This window comes from Lipophrys pholis (assembly GCF_963383615.2).
Source record: "Lipophrys pholis genome assembly, chromosome: 7".
NCBI classification, from domain to species: Eukaryota; Metazoa; Chordata; class Actinopteri; order Blenniiformes; family Blenniidae; genus Lipophrys; species Lipophrys pholis.
This window is the reverse complement of record NC_137638.1, coordinates 24,172,166-24,187,716: the sequence shown is the minus strand read 5'-3', so window position 1 is coordinate 24,187,716 and position 15,551 is coordinate 24,172,166. Positions and strand designations below refer to the sequence as shown.

Sequence of the window (15,551 nt, the reverse complement as noted above, 5' to 3'; positions counted from 1 at the left end):
TATTTTTATTTTATTAATTTTTTTCAATAAAGGAAGAAAATGGCAGAATCTCCAAACGAAAACCACATCCATACTATCGTCCTCCTCATTCAGGACAGTGAAGGACAAAACAGGAGTGAGAATCAAATTCAAGGAATGAATGAGGAAGAGGAAATTATAAACAGAGATGGAGATTATGAGGACGAATAGCATCATCTGCATAATGTTCTGTATTATGCAGTGGAATGCTCGGAGTCGAGTTGAAAATGGAAAAGAATTAATAAAAGCTTTACATGAATTTACAGAAAAAACAGATATAATGTGCATCGAGGAGAAATGGTTAAAACCAAAGCTAGATTTTGTAATTCCAGGGTATAAATGTGAAAAAAGATCCGATTAGGAGGGAGATGTGCAACCTTTCCAATCCCACATGCTTGGACATTGTGGGCTTAGAAGTGGCCTGGCTCTGATTGGCAAACACCCAGACGTCAAATATGAGTGTGGAGCCTCAGAGACAGTAGAACGCATTCTCATTCAGGGCTAGAACTACACACCTGGATAACTGGACTAAAATGACAAAAAAACACAAAAAAAAACCTGTTGGACTACTACCTACATTGTATTGGATTGCACCAGAAAATATGAATGACTGACAAAAACAATGCGGATAACAAACTGTAGAGGGCAGCCATACGCCATTGGAGCGTCTAGACTGCCTGACCCAAGAAGAAGAAGAATGCACTGCGGCTTGTTTCCGGAAGTAATACCCCTCCATTACGTCAACGTAACGGCGACGCAGTGAGTATCAATCACAAGAAAACTGCACTTTTTACTCTTGTACGTTGCGTCCTTAAAAAACCAAGTGTAAGAAGACCTTTTTTTCAAAAATTCACGTTCTGTCTGTGGTGCTTGGATCTTTCCAGATAGTTTGTAGACTAACAGAAAGTCACCGCCATGCCACCCGGGCCTGTTCAGATTATCCAGCCGGAGACCAACAAGGTAAAACCCCGCTAACGTGACCAAAGAGGCCCATTCATTCTTTTCACAAAATTATGATCGATCGGTCTACCTTCACCTTTCTAAGAGGCAAATTGTGTCAATCATTAAAAGGTTAAACACCGAGCATCTATTGTAAACAACTAATTTAGGAAAAATTGAAGCCCGTTAGCATGTTAGCTTTGAATCACTCCAGCTCAATAACCAACATTTTTATTAGTTTGATATCGTCCCATTTAATGTCTGAGCGAATTGTAAGTCACTGTGAAAAAAACAAATGGGTTATCATCTATTGGCTGTATATACTTCATGAATTTGTTTATTAAAACAACGCTTTTCAAATGGTACTTTTATAGATGCTTTTTCTTTTGCACTGACCTAAGTTTAAATGCCAACATTGAATTCTTAAGCTTTTTAGAGATTAAAACAACAACCTTCAGCATATCTTTCAAGTAAAACTTGCAGATGACCTGCACTCAAACCTAAAATGTGATTATTTGCAGTAAATCTGTGTTTCATTCAAGTCGCTCAGTTATTATTCTGGGTGCATTGAGTGTCATGGTTTACTAATGGTAGTGTCTTTATATTGTACATTTCTGAACTTTATATATACTTTGTAAATAGTGACAACATATGTATACTTACATTTATGTGATGTATATTTTATGTGCAGAATGAAGCACCTCCAGAAGAAACCCCAGCCACCAAACCCATTGTTGGCATCATATACCCGCCTCCTGAAGTCCGAAACATTGTTGATAAGACAGCCAGCTTTGTTGCCAGGTTGGTTACTCCATCTTCAATCTGAAAAGCGGTGATCTCGACAATACTGTACATGTATGACATGGCTGGTTACTTTTCATTTCACAGGAATGGACCAGAGTTTGAAGCCAGAATCCGTCAAAATGAAATCAACAATCCAAAGTTTAACTTCCTTAATCCCAATGACCCTTACCATGCTTACTATCGACACAAAGTCAATGAGTTTAAGGAGGGCAAAGCGCAAGAGCCGTCTGCAGCTGTGCCTAAGGTTATGCAGCAGGCCATGCAGCAGTCTCAGCAGCTTCCACAAAAAGTAAGACTCAACCTTCCACTGTGCTTTTTGCAATATTCGTTTCCATGTTTATAATTAATGTGTAATTTTTCCCAACAGGTACAAGTGATTCAGGAAGCGATAGTCCCCAAAGAGCCTCCCCCCGATTTTGAGTTCATTGCAGATCCTCCATCTATCTCAGCGTTCGATTTGGACGTCGTCAAGCTCACTGCCCAGTTTGTTGCTCGTAATGGCCGTCAGTTTCTCACTCAGCTTATGCAGAAAGAACAGAGAAACTACCAGTTTGACTTTCTGAGGCCCCAACACAGCCTTTTCAACTACTTTACCAAACTAGTTGAGCAGTACACCAAGGTGAGAACATTTCCCTCTCTAATGTTGCTATCCATGTTTGTGAGGTGACGATAAACTATGTCTTATCTTCTGTGTCATGTTTAGATTCTGATTCCTCCCAAAGGCCTTCTGATCAAACTTAAGAAGGAGGCTGAGAACCCAAGAGAGGTTATGGACCAGGTAATTTCTTGTGGCAGTGAATTGGTCTGAATGAGATTTTGGAAGCAGAGGGCCTGTGTTGATCGACTGTCCTTTTACCAAACTATCAGGTGAGGTACCGTGTTGAGTGGGCAAAGTTTCAGGAGCGTGAGAGGAAGAAAGAGGAGGAAGAAAGAGAAAAGGAACGTGTGGCGTATGCTCAAATAGACTGGCATGACTTTGTGGTTGTTGAGACAGTCGACTTCCAGCCAAATGAACAAGGTAATTTATTTATAATTCAAATATTTTAACATGTCAAATGTTAATTATGGCAAAAATAATTAAGCTGTATTGGTTTTTCTGTTTTTCAAGGCCACTTCCCCCCACCAACCACACCGGAGGAGCTTGGTGCTCGCATCCTGATCCAAGAGCGCTACGAGAAGTATGGAGAGAGCGAGGAGGTAGAAATGGAGGTTGAGAGTGATGACGAGGACGAGAGGGAGCACAGAGGTGACGGTCACCCTTCACAACCTGATCAAGACACACAAGTTCAGGACATGGATGAGGTTAGAAACAAAGTTTTTCCAACTGTTTGATTTCGAAAATATAATACTGTTTTTTTTTATTCTTTCATTTAATTCAACGCCTTAATTTTTTAGGTTGAAATGTAATAAATGAACAATGATAAGTGCTGTTAACATATTTCTCTTCTCTGTCTTAAGGGATCAGATGATGATGATGATGGTGTGAAGGCGCCATTGCCACCAGACAACCCCATGCCACCGCCACTGCCCCCAACTCCAGACCAGGTCATCATTCGCAAAGACTACGACCCTAAAGGTAAAAATACCCCTATACTAGAAAAAAACAAGTGCATAATCTGGTTGTTACTTTGTGCCATGTGGTTGGATTGTTAAAAAAAATGTAAAAAAAAAATTATTTTTATTACAGCTTCCAAGCCGCCGCCTTCGATCGCTGTTCCGGATGAGTACCTTATCTCACCCATTACTGGCGAGAAGATCCCAGCCAGTAAAATGCAAGAGCACATGCGTATTGGTCTGCTGGACCCGCGCTGGTTGGAACAGAGAGACCGCAGCATCAGAGAGAGGCAGACGGAGGATGAAGTCTATGCCCCTGGTTTGGATATTGAGAGCAGCTTGAAACAGCTGGCTGAGAGGCGTACTGATATCTTTGGTGTGGAAGAGACGGCCATCGGTAAAAAGATCGGTGAGGAAGAAATCCAGAAGCCAGAGGAGAAGGTAAGAGAAGTTTTATTTTTATTTTGAATGATCAAGGTAAAAAATGGAGGGGGGGGGGGGACGACACAATTTCCATCCTATAAAGAAAGTTTCTTTTTTTAAATTGGTACTTTCTTGCTTTGTAATATTTGCTCTCTTGCCCTCTCACAAGGTTACTTGGGACGGCCATTCTGGAAGCATGGCTCGTACACAGCAGGCTGCACAGGCCAACATCACCCTGCAGGAGCAGATCGAAGCCATTCACAAGGCCAAAGGTCTGGTGGGAGAGGATGACACCAAGGAGAAGATTGGCCCAAGCAAGCCGAGTGACATTCATCACCAGCCTCCAATGCCCTCCTCTATGGCCAATTTATCTAAACCAAGTCCTCCCATCAATACTGTGCCTCGTCCATCCATCTCTGTGAGCTACTTTAATCAAAGGATATCTGTATACCCCACACTGCATGTACACCCCCTAATTCATTGCTGTGTGTTATGTAGGTGGCACCTCCAGTGCGCACCACACTCCTGTCGGCTGTTCCTGTGATTCCACGACCCCCCGTGACTCCTGTGGTGCGCCTTGGACCAGGACAAGTCCTCGCACAGATGCCTCCCATGATTCCTACTCAGCGCATCAATGTGGTTCCTATGCCTCCGTCGGCCCCTCACATCATGGCCCCCAGACCGCCTCCCATGGTTGTTCCAGCCGGTAAGATCGTAGCTCCATCAACTTACCACATTCAGAAGAAATATTTAGTTTCCTGAATAATTCTTCTGCCTTATTTTGTCATTTTCACACTGAAGGGTGCATTTCTTCTTCTTCTTCTTCTTCTTCCAGCATTTGTCCCAGCTCCGCCTGTTCCACAGCCACCTTCCTCTGTTCCCGCACCGCCTTCTCACCCTCCTCCACCCCACGACGATGAGCCAGTCAGCAAGAAGATGAAGACGGAGGACAACCTCATTCCAGAGGAGGAGTTTCTTCGCAGAAACAAGGTTAGTTGATGTCTGAGGCTGAACACGGTGGTTGGCCTTGAATTTATAAAATCATCTGTTGCTCATTGTACGGACGCCTTCTCAGTTCAAACTTGTGGCATATGCTGGATATTTGGTCCGCAGGGTACGTCGATTGCTTTCAGGTTGCACCGGAGTTGGACTGCAGCTGCTCTGCGATCACCTCTTCATTACGTTCTCAGAACGGCTGCTTTAGTACGACACAGAGTTTAGTTTGACTTTGACACCAACACAGCCGCTACACACTCTGACCAAAGTCTCAACTAGGTTGGGATGAATACGGCTGGTTAAAGCTTGTTTGAGGAAATGAGTTTCCTCTGGATGTAGTGACGACTCTATGACACGTCTTGCACCTTTTCCATTGTTGACTGCCTGTTGCCTCAAATCCAAACTATTCCCCAATGATTTCTGTATATTGTAGTTTATGAATCATTCACTCTATTGGTCACTTTAAAGTGCAAGTTATGCTTATATTTGCATAGTTCCGCAGTAGTGGGACAGACTTGATGTATTTATGAAATGAAAGCCTTTGTGATTAGCTAATCACAACGTCTCGCCTCTTGACTTTGTTTTTTTATTGATTGTTGTGCCCCAGTTGAAATTTGTCCCGTCAGATTTTTGTAGTTTATGCTGTTGATTTATGCCTTACCATGCAGTGTGTTTAAAATACAAATTTGGAACATTATGCAAAACTGCAGTTTATTTCAAGGCCATCCAGATGGAAACCAAAAGAACAAATAATTTAAATTGACCTAATTTTGTAACGCTGTGGGATGAAAACCACATCCAACCTTTTCTGTGGAGACTCCGTCACTCAAGTCATTATATTCCTGTTTCGTCTGTTGCTTTGTCTTAATTTGAAACATATTTTGTCCTCTTCAGGGTCCAGTTGCTGTTAAAGTACAAGTACCCAACATGCAGGACAAGACTGAATGGAAGCTGAACGGCCAAATACTGAATTTCACTGTTCCACTCACAGATCAGGTATGCACGTTTTGTTTTATCATGTCGTTTTGGTTTGTTTTAAGCGTGAATGTAAATGTGCCTACTTGAGCCTGATGATTGTGGAAATGTGATTTGTCCACAGGTTTCTGTTATTAAGGTGAAGATTCATGAAGCGACAGGAATGCCTGCAGGAAAACAGAAGTTACAGTTTGAGGTAACTTTTTATTTTTTTTAATGTGCTGGAACGTGGCCTCATCTGCATAACTTTGACTGAATCAATAAAACGTGTTTTATTCGTTTCCTTTTTAGGGCATTTTCATCAAGGACTCCAACTCCCTGGCTTTTTACAACATGAACAACGGCTCGGTCATTCATTTGGCCCTGAAAGAGAGAGGTGGAAGGAAGAAGTGAGCCACACTACAAGAAGAAAAGGCCCATGTTCTGTCCTTCAGTGCCGCCATGTCGTTTTAGTTTGATGGGAAATTATTTTCCCTTTATTTCTATGAGGAAAATCACGTTCCTGTATGATGAATTATAATCCAGTAAGCAAGCCTTGTCTCAATATTGGTTTGTCTACAGTAATTAGTAACATGTAAAATCTCATTGTTCATTCACTTAAATAAAAGGATTGAAAACTTAATTCCAGTTTTGTTGCTGTATTTGTTGTGATTTTAATCTTTTTATTGAAGTTTTCATTTATGTACAACAGTAATTGTGTTCAAGTAGAAGGGTTGAAAGGTATGTTTGTCTCATAGTATACTTTGAAGAAGAAAAAAAAAGCAGCTTCAAAAAACTTAACTTAAGCCAGAATCTACACTTTTTGGGTGAAAAGCAATGTTAGATAAGTACTCCGAGGGGCTGCCAGGATTCCTTGAAAGCAGGAATTTGCGAGTGAAAATCAAATTATGTACTGTGATTATATTGCGATAAATCATGTTGAACACAGTTTAAAAAAGAGTTGGTGTATTGGTTATTTTATTTAGTTTTTAATTTCTTCGGCCAGTGGTCAACAAAATAAAATCAGCAAAAGCAATTTTTCATCCATAGGTTGACAATTTTATAGATCAAAAGGGTTCAGGCTGATGTTAACACTTATTTTGTCTAACCTGATTAACAAATCAAATACAAGATGCAGCAGACTAAGACATCAGACTGAATTCGAGCTTCATACAGTGAAGAAATACATTTCATTTACACAAGTATACACATGTATACACAATAGTTTATACATACAAGTATATACACAGTATATGCAGTACACTAACAATTATCCAGTATCCATGTACAATCATACTTGTAGGTTAAACATTTGTACCAAAAATCTAATATACATAAACACTAATAGTTCCCATTAGTATTTATATACTTCATTTAGTTTTTATTACCATCATTGATCATATAAAAAGACTCCCTGGGTTTAACCTCTCCTGGATGTGCTGAAGCAGCATGATTATGTGCTTCATACATCACAACTGCAGTGTTGAGGTCAACAAGGTCGTGTAATTTTAACATTTTCTATTCAATAAAAAGAGCATTGGTATGAGCATAATAGTACGCATAATTAACTATTCTAATAGCTTTCTTTTCAAGAAAGAAAATTGAATTGATGCTTGATTTATAATTATTACCCCATATTCCACCACAATAATTGAGATATGGAAGTATGAAAGTTATATAACCTGTAAAGAGCATTTTGATTTACTGAATTTTTGATTTTATGTAACATTGCAATAATTTGTCATCTTTGTCTTAAGTATATTTATGTAAACTTTCCAATTTAGTTTGTCAGTTATTTCCTCTATCACAATATCACTGGCTCTAGTGCACTTGGTGTTTCCGTGTGTTTTGCTCCAACAACACAAAAACCATCATTTCTTAAAAGGTGTTTATTGGAGGTTGTCTGTAGATGTGAGTGGTGGTTTGTCCTGTGATGGACTCATGACCTGACCAGGATGTCCTCACCCTGCTCAGTGGATAATGGATGGATGGAAGATATAAACTAGACAAGTGGAGCACAAATACGTTTTGAAAATCCGGATCTTATCTAAACCTCCAACACTCCCTCAGAGACAAACAGGGCGTGGGTTGGGGGGTTGGGGGTCTGCAGAGTGGAGGATCAAGGCCAGTCACTTCCCTCCAGTTCGAGTTTCTCCCTACGATCTGGGCAGTGCAATGAGTTTCCCTGTTACCCTCTCCGTCCTCAACCTGGACAGAAACACACAAACGTCTCAGGTCAGGACATCAAACAACAGAGCTGATAGATTAGTGAAAACATCTCGTTCTGGATCAGATCATAATAGGAACAAAATGTATCATTGTTGATCAATGAGCTGGGTGTGTCATCACTTCCAGGAGGAGGTGTGTGTGAGGGTGAGCTGGACGTTGCAGATACCAGCTGACATACCGAACATTTCAGTGTCCTGCAAGGACTGAAGGGGCCGACAGGCGCTCCTTCAACAGAGGAGGGAACTGCTCGGAAAACTGCTGCCAGTTCTCCTCTCCCACCTGGTTCTCGAAGCCATGCAGGATCTTGAGAAAGAAAAAACAAACAAAACTAAGATCTCCAGAAGAAATGTCACATGCTGAAGAGGTTCATTAGGGGGCAAAGCCTGGACGATGCTCAGCACCGATATTCTAGAGCAGGGGTGCCCAACCCCGGTCCTCGAGGGCCCCTGTCCTGCATGTCTTAGTTCTCGCCCTGCTTCAGCATACCTGAACCTACTGATGACGTCGTCACCAAGGCTGTGAGAAAAGCCTAATAAGGAGCCCCTCATTGCAATCAAGTGTATTGCAAATCGGAGAGAACACACCCAACCCTAAACTCAAACGACCACCAAATAACAAAAAATCTCAATGCTTCAGTTTATTTTCCTCTAACCGGCTGATTTAAGAGCTTTTAGTTTAGTTTACAATGACAGAGATCATAGTCTTTTATAAAAACCTATTTCAACAATCATGTTTATAGTCAACAGTGTGTGTCTTTCAGGAGTTTATTCTGTTGTGTCAAACCTCTACGGCTGTTTTTAATGACCTTGTACAACATTAAATTATTTTTTCTATAAGGAATCCAAAATATTACAGTTCACGCGTAAATCGCCATAGTAATTTCCATACAACACATTTCAAGATGTGAATGTTTAATTTTAACAAAGTATAATTACAATGAAGTGCAATTATGGGTTTCTTTTGCATCCATGAATTCACTTATTTATAGTCTCTCTTTTTAATCTTTTCTAACATAGGCTTCTAGTTTTAAATAAAATAAATCATTTTTAATTGACAGAACGAACATAAATTACAGCTTCGCTGCTTTTACCTCTCATAAATGAACTTAGAATAACATTTTACCTTCCTAATGAAGGTGGTTTCCACCTTCAGTGAAGGTGATTAAATATTTCACTCTGTAAAATTCTTACAATGTGCTAATTACAACATACAGGATAAATAAAGCACAATTTTAATTCAAATCATAAACTAAATGTAAGAGTATCATTCAAAATCAACATAAAATGTAGAATTCATCCGTAATAGCATGTGCTAGCATCTTCACCTCGTGGTATTTTCACATACACACCAATGGGAACATGTGCTTACCAAGGGAGTTTTATCTGGAGAAGCCGAGACAAATAAAAGTTCTTCTTCCTCGGTTCTCCCACCTCTAAAACAAGATTTTAAATCAGGATCACATTAACTAAATCATTTCTTCATTTTGACACAAAAGGTTAAAGTTTTCATACCTTTTTCTCTTCTTGTTCTCATTCTCACCGGAGACACAAAATGTGCTCCGCCCATAACTTAGTGCTATTAAGCTACCTCAAACAGCTTGGCACACTCAGAGACAAACAGGGCGTGGGTTGGGGGGTTGGGGGTCTGCAGAGTGGAGGATCAAGGCCAGTCACTTCCCTCCAGTTCGAGTTTCTCCCTACGATCTGGGCAGTGCAATGAGTTTCCCTGATACCCTCTCCGTCCTCAACCTGGACAGAAACACACAAACGTCTCAGGTCAGGACATCAAACAACAGAGCTGATAGATTAGTGAAAACATCTCGTTCTGGATCAGATCATAATAGGAACAAAATGTATCATTGTTGATCAATGAGCTGGGTGTGTCATCACTTCCAGGAGGAGGTGTGTGTGAGGGTGAGCTGGACGTTGCAGATACCAGCTGACATACCGAACATTTCAGTGTCCTGCAAGGACTGAAGGGGCCGACAGGCGCTCCTTCAACAGAGGAGGGAACTGCTCGGAAAACTGCTGCCAGTTCTCCTCTCCCACCTGGTTCTCGAAGCCATGCAGGATCTTGAGAAAGAAAAAACAAACAAAACTAAGAACTCCAGAAGAAATGTCACATGCTGAAGAGGTTCATTAGGGGGCAAAGCCTGGACGATGCTCATCACCGATATTCTAGAGCAGGGGTGCCCAACCCCGGTCCCCAAGGGCTCCTGTCCTGCATGTCTTAGTTCTCGCCCTGCTTCAGCATACCTGAACCTACTGATGACATCATCACCAAGGCTGTGAGAAAAGCCCAATAAGGAGCCTCTCATTGCAATCAGGGAGAGAACACACCCAACCCTAAACTCAAACTACCACAAAATAACAAAAAATCTCATTGCTTCAGTTTATTTTCCTCTAACCGGCTGATTTAAGAGCTTTTAGTTTAGTTTACAATGACAGAGATCATAGTCTTTTATAAAACCTATTTCAACAATAGTGTTTGTAGTAAACAGTGTGTGTCTTTCAGGAGTTTATTCTGTTGTGTCAAACCTCTACGGCTGTTTTTAATGACCTTGTACAACATTAAATTCTATTTTCTATAAGGAATCCAAAATATTACAGTTCACGCATAGATCGCCATAGTAATTTCCATAAAGTACATTTCAAGATGTGAAAATGTTTAATTTTAACAAAGTGTAATTACAATGAAGTGCAATTATGTGTTTCTATTGAATCAATGAATTTACTTATTTATAGTCTCTCTTTTTAATCTTTTCTAACATAGGCTTCTAGTTTTAAATAAAATAAATAATTTTTAAATAACAGACTGTTCATAAATTACAGCTTCGCTGCTTTTACCTCATAAATGAACTTAGAATAACATTTTACCTTCCTAATGAAGATGGTTTCCACCTTCAGTGAAGGTGATTAAATATTTCACTCTGTAAAATTCTTACAATGTGCTAATTACAACATACAGGATAAATAAAGCACAATTTTAATTCAAATCATAAACTAAATGTAAGAGTATCCTTCAAAACCAACATAAAATGTAGAATTCATCCGTAATAGCATGTGCTAGCATCTTCACCTCGTGGTATTTTCACATACACACCAATGGGAACATGTGCTTACCAAGGGAGTTTTATCTGGAGAAGCCGAGACAAATAAAAGTTCTTCTTCCTCGGTTCTCCCACCTCTAAAACAAGATTTTAAATCAGGATCACATTAACTAAATCATTTCTTCATTTTGACACAAAAGGTTAAAGTTTTCATACCTTTTTCTCTTCTTTTCCTCATTCTCACCGGAGAGACAAAATGTGCTCCGTCCATAACTTAGTGCTATTAAGCTACCTCAAACAGCTTGGAACACTCAGAGACAAACAGGGCGTGGGTTGGGGGGTTGGGGGTCTGCAGAGTGGAGGATCAAGGCCAGTCACTTCCCTCCAGTTCGAGTTTCTCCCTACGATCTGGGCAGTGCAATGAGTTTCCCTGTTACCCTCTCCGTCCTCAACCTGGACAGAAACACACAAACGTCTCAGGTCAGGACATCAAACAACAGAGCTGATAGATTAGTGAAAACATCTCGTTCTGGATCAGATCATAATAGGAACAAAATGTATCATTGTTGATCAATGAGCTGGGTGTGTCATCACTTCCAGGAGGAGGTGTGTGTGAGGGTGAGCTGGACGTTGCAGATACCAGCTGACATACCGAACATTTCAGTGTCCTGCAAGGACTGAAGGGGCCGACAGGCGCTCCTTCAACAGAGGAGGGAACTGCTCGGAAAACTGCTGCCAGTTCTCCTCTCCCACCTGGTTCTCGAAGCCATGCAGGATCTTGAGAAAGAAAAAACAAACAAAACTAAGATCTCCAGAAGAAATGTCACATGCTGAAGAGGTTCATTAGGGGGCAAAGCCTGGACGATGCTCAGCACCGATATTCTAGAGCAGGGGTGCCCAACCCCGGTCCTCGAGGGCCCCTGTCCTGCATGTCTTAGTTCTCGCCCTGCTTCAGCATACCTGAACCTACTGATGACGTCGTCACCAAGGCTGTGAAAAAGCCTAATAAGGAGCCCCTCATTGCAATCAAGTGTATTGCAAATCGGAGAGAACACACCCAACCCTAAACTCAAACGACCACCAAATAACAAAAAATCTCAATGCTTCAGTTTATTTTCCTCTAACCGGCTGATTTAAGAGCTTTTAGTTTAGTTTACAATGACAGAGATCATAGTCTTTTATAAAACCTATTTCAACAATAGTGTTTGTAGTAAACAGTGTGTGTCTTTCAGGAGTTTATTCTGTTGTGTCAAACCTCTACGGCTGTTTTTAATGACCTTGTACAACATTAAATTCTCTTTTCTATAAGGAATCCAAAATATTACAGTTCACGCGTAAATCGCCATAGTAATTTCCATACAACACATTTCAAGATGTGAATGTTTAATTTTAACAAAGTATAATTACAATGAAGTGCAATTATGGGTTTCTTTTGCATCCATGAATTCACTTATTTATAGTCTCTCTTTTTAATCTTTTCTAACATAGGCTTCTAGTTTTAAATAAAATAAATCATTTTTAATTGACAGAACGAACATAAATTACAGCTTCGCTGCTTTTAACTCTCATAAATGAACTTAGGACATTTTACCTTCCTAATGAAGGTGGTTTCCACCTTCAGTGAAGGTGATTAAATATTTCACTCTGTAAAATTCTTACAATGTGCTAATTACAACATACAGGATAAATAAAGCACAAATTTAATTCAAATCATAAACTAAATGTAAGAGTATCATTCAAAACCAACATAAAATGTAGAATTCATCCGTAATAGCATGTGCTAGCATCTTCACCTCGTGGTATTTTCACATACACACCAATGGGAACATGTGCTTACCAAGGGAGTTTTATCTGGAGAAGCCGAGACAAATAAAAGTTCTTCTTCCTCGGTTCTCCCACCTCTAAAACAAGATTTTAAATCAGGATCACATTAACTAAATCATTTCTTCATTTTGACACAAAAGGTTAAAGTTTTCATACCTTTTTCTCTTCTTGTTCTCATTCTCACCGGAGAGACAAAATGTGCTCCGTCCATAACTTAGTGCTATTAAGCTACCTCAAACAGCTTGGCACACTACTTCCGGTTTAACAAAAAATAAACTTCCGGTTCTTCAAAATAAACTCAAAGTACATATTGAACTGATAGCGCAGGGCTGGTGCAAAACAAAATAATAAATACATCGACAAAGTACTTGGGTGCACACTTTTAAAGTCAAACACCGACAGGCAAAACAGCCACTTCCATTTCAAGCGTCCACTGTGGACAATGACTAAAGAGATAAAGCTGAATAAAGACCACCACTCGCTCACAAAAAGTTAACCAGTGTCGGGGAAAGAAAACTATTAGGACTCAGTCAGTGTATTCCCAGGCATTTCCTGCATAGTATCAACAGGTAAATATATGAAAACAATCACTAGTTTGATCATGAGCTGGAGAAATACCTTAGTGGTCCTGCAGTCAGTTGCATTGCCATTGATAATTCTCTTACAATTTGGATCCCTCCATAGGGATCTCTTAAAAAAAGTAAACAAAAAAAAACATCCCAATAAAAAAACTAAACAATCAGAACTTGTTGGAAAGCATGCCATGTTCATGAGACAACAGCCGTCACTTATTGAGAAGCTTCAGTGTGAAGGAGTCCTGAAAATGCAGAGGTGCAGTGGGACATGGATCCAAAATACTGTAAATAAGACGCCTCCCTCCTCTAAATTCCTAATCAGTCCATTCTTAGAAGGAGCTGCATTGTAAAACCATGTTAAGAGGCACAGAGTCTTACTCAAGTTATTTTCTTTACCATTGCTTAACATTACTCTTATTTAAAAAGCCTTTAACACTCCTAAAAATCACTTATCAACAAAAAAAAAACTATATCAAATTCATTATATTACTGTAAATCTTACATTCAAAATTCTAAATTTCTTACAAAAGAAAAAGTGCATTTATACCGTTAAGAACCAATTCATTCTCGGTGGTGTCTTATCGCTCTCATCAAGTCTGTTTTGTAAATACTCTAAACAAAGCAACAGCAGCAAATATGATTCTCGACTTGCCTACAGTATTGGAACTCTTCTTGCAGTGAACGTTTCTCCAAAACAATGACATGTGAACCGATTCCTGCAATTATTTACCTACAGCTTCACACACAGTCTCACATTCTTGGTGGTTAGTACAGGGAGGCTGCCATAAATGAAGCTGTCAGGTGCTCAGTTCTTGTCTTCCCATCCATACATAAAGTCCAGTGGATGTTCATAGTCGTTGAACATTATATTTTGGTATTGCGGCAGTAAAACCATAAGAGGACAGATATACTGCATCTTTTCCCCCGTCCTCAGAGGGGGAAAATGCATGATTTGAGAGGGATTCAGCAATCAAGGGAAGAGGAAGGAAATTAAATTCAGCTAAATGCACATTTGAAAAAAAAAAAAGACCCATGTATATGGACAACAAATGGTTTCTGCAGCAAAAAAAGGTGCAAAATATTTGGTGCACATTGTTAAGAGGGAAAAGCTTGTTTGTTTAGCCTCTGACACGAGCCTGTTTTAACGCATCTATGTGTGAGTCTTGTACTCACTGCGTGCATTGTAGTATTTGAGACTGTGGCACTCCTGTTTATGTACCAATCTGAACCCCCCCCCCCCCCCCCCCCCCCCCTCTAAACCGCCATCGAGCACGACAGGTTAACCAAATGGGGGCCCTCACCAAGCCAAGATCCCTGCGGTGCTATTGGAAAAAGTCACTTTTGGAGTGTGTTGGATTTTGTGAGGCGTTTATTCCAAGAGATATATGTTAATCCCCAGTTTACCCTCCCACACCCACCACCCCAATGAGCAAAAAGTGGTCCAAAACACATCTATAAGACATCATCTCCAGACATCCAGAAGACGTCCTCAGAAGGGCCAGAATGAAAGTTTTTTTAAATGTCTTTCTTGGACGTTGTATTCACGTCTTGTCTGGACATCGTATGGACGTTAATGAAAATATGTTTCAAAAGATAAAAGGACAGGTCATCAGGACACACACAGACAGTCAATTTAGCATTGCCAATTACAATCACATTCTTTTTTTGGACTGTGGGAGGAAATCAGAGAACCCTCAGGAAACGTATGCACGCACATGTAAATTCTATAAACACATCTAGCTGGACTTAAAAAGGTCAATGCCTTGCGGCCAAAACAATAAATGGTCATAACTCAGACATTGTGCATTAAATTTCACATGCTGTCTCCTCTTGCCTGTCATGATCTACTTCCCTCAATATTTTAATCACAAATCAATAATTATACATTCAGTTGGACTTAACAGACAGCTTGTGACCTGTCCCTTTTTACTGATTCTGAGTGTCTAGATGTCCATCATCTTTTTTCTATGTGTCATTTGTCAACTAGTTCTGGTGTTAAATATACGTCCAGATTAGGGCCTGGAAGAACGGACGTGTCTTGGACATCTATGGATGCTGCTTGCTCAGTGGGAAGTTGAGCTTCAGATGTTACCTCCTCTGATGACAAATGCAGTTTTGCCGGTATGAACTCTACGTGAGCCTGTTCCAGTAACTTTCGCCAACAGAAGTTTGGCCCAGAAGGTTGT

General features: G+C 40.1%; 1 protein-coding gene and 1 long non-coding RNA gene across 3 annotated transcripts; one reads left to right on the top strand and one right to left on the bottom strand.

Moving 5' to 3' along the window:
* Positions 1-719: 719 nt before the first annotated feature.
* sf3a1 (splicing factor 3a, subunit 1) lies at positions 720-6,640 on the top strand. 2 transcript variants are annotated; one of them, XM_080467167.1, is made up of 16 exons: positions 720-777; positions 903-978; positions 1,649-1,758; positions 1,846-2,050; positions 2,129-2,380; positions 2,465-2,539; positions 2,629-2,779; positions 2,870-3,063; positions 3,220-3,337; positions 3,449-3,756; positions 3,908-4,156; positions 4,237-4,444; positions 4,574-4,728; positions 5,629-5,730; positions 5,834-5,905; positions 6,001-6,640. In XM_080467167.1, the coding sequence occupies exons 2-16, from the start codon at positions 934-936 to the stop codon at positions 6,100-6,102; spliced, it is 2,346 nt and encodes a 781-aa protein (XP_080323293.1). In that variant the 5' UTR covers positions 720-777; positions 903-933; the 3' UTR covers positions 6,103-6,640. The 2 variants fall into 2 exon arrangements, with proteins under 2 accessions (XP_080323293.1, XP_080323294.1); XM_080467168.1 differs by having other exon boundaries at positions 730-816.
* On the bottom strand, positions 6,345-13,025 carry LOC308112003. The gene is made up of 10 exons (XR_013935467.1): positions 12,947-13,025; positions 12,804-12,867; positions 11,619-11,743; positions 11,183-11,419; positions 11,040-11,103; positions 9,865-9,989; positions 9,429-9,665; positions 9,286-9,349; positions 8,096-8,220; positions 6,345-7,896 (listed from the first exon to the last, which is right to left on the bottom strand). It is a non-coding gene; the product is annotated as an uncharacterized lncRNA (long non-coding RNA).
* Between the last annotated feature and the right edge of the window lie 2,526 nt (positions 13,026-15,551).

Excerpts from the sequence above, each read along its gene's own strand:
- sf3a1 (XM_080467167.1), top strand. The coding sequence starts at position 934 with ATGCCACCCGGGCCTGTTCAGATTATCCAGCCGGAGACCAACAAG. Across the intron at positions 3,757-3,907 it reads TCCAGAAGCCAGAGGAGAAG|GTTACTTGGGACGGCCATTC; the intron begins GTAAGAGAAGTT and ends CCCTCTCACAAG. Across the intron at positions 5,731-5,833 it reads CTGTTCCACTCACAGATCAG|GTTTCTGTTATTAAGGTGAA; the intron begins GTATGCACGTTT and ends ATTTGTCCACAG.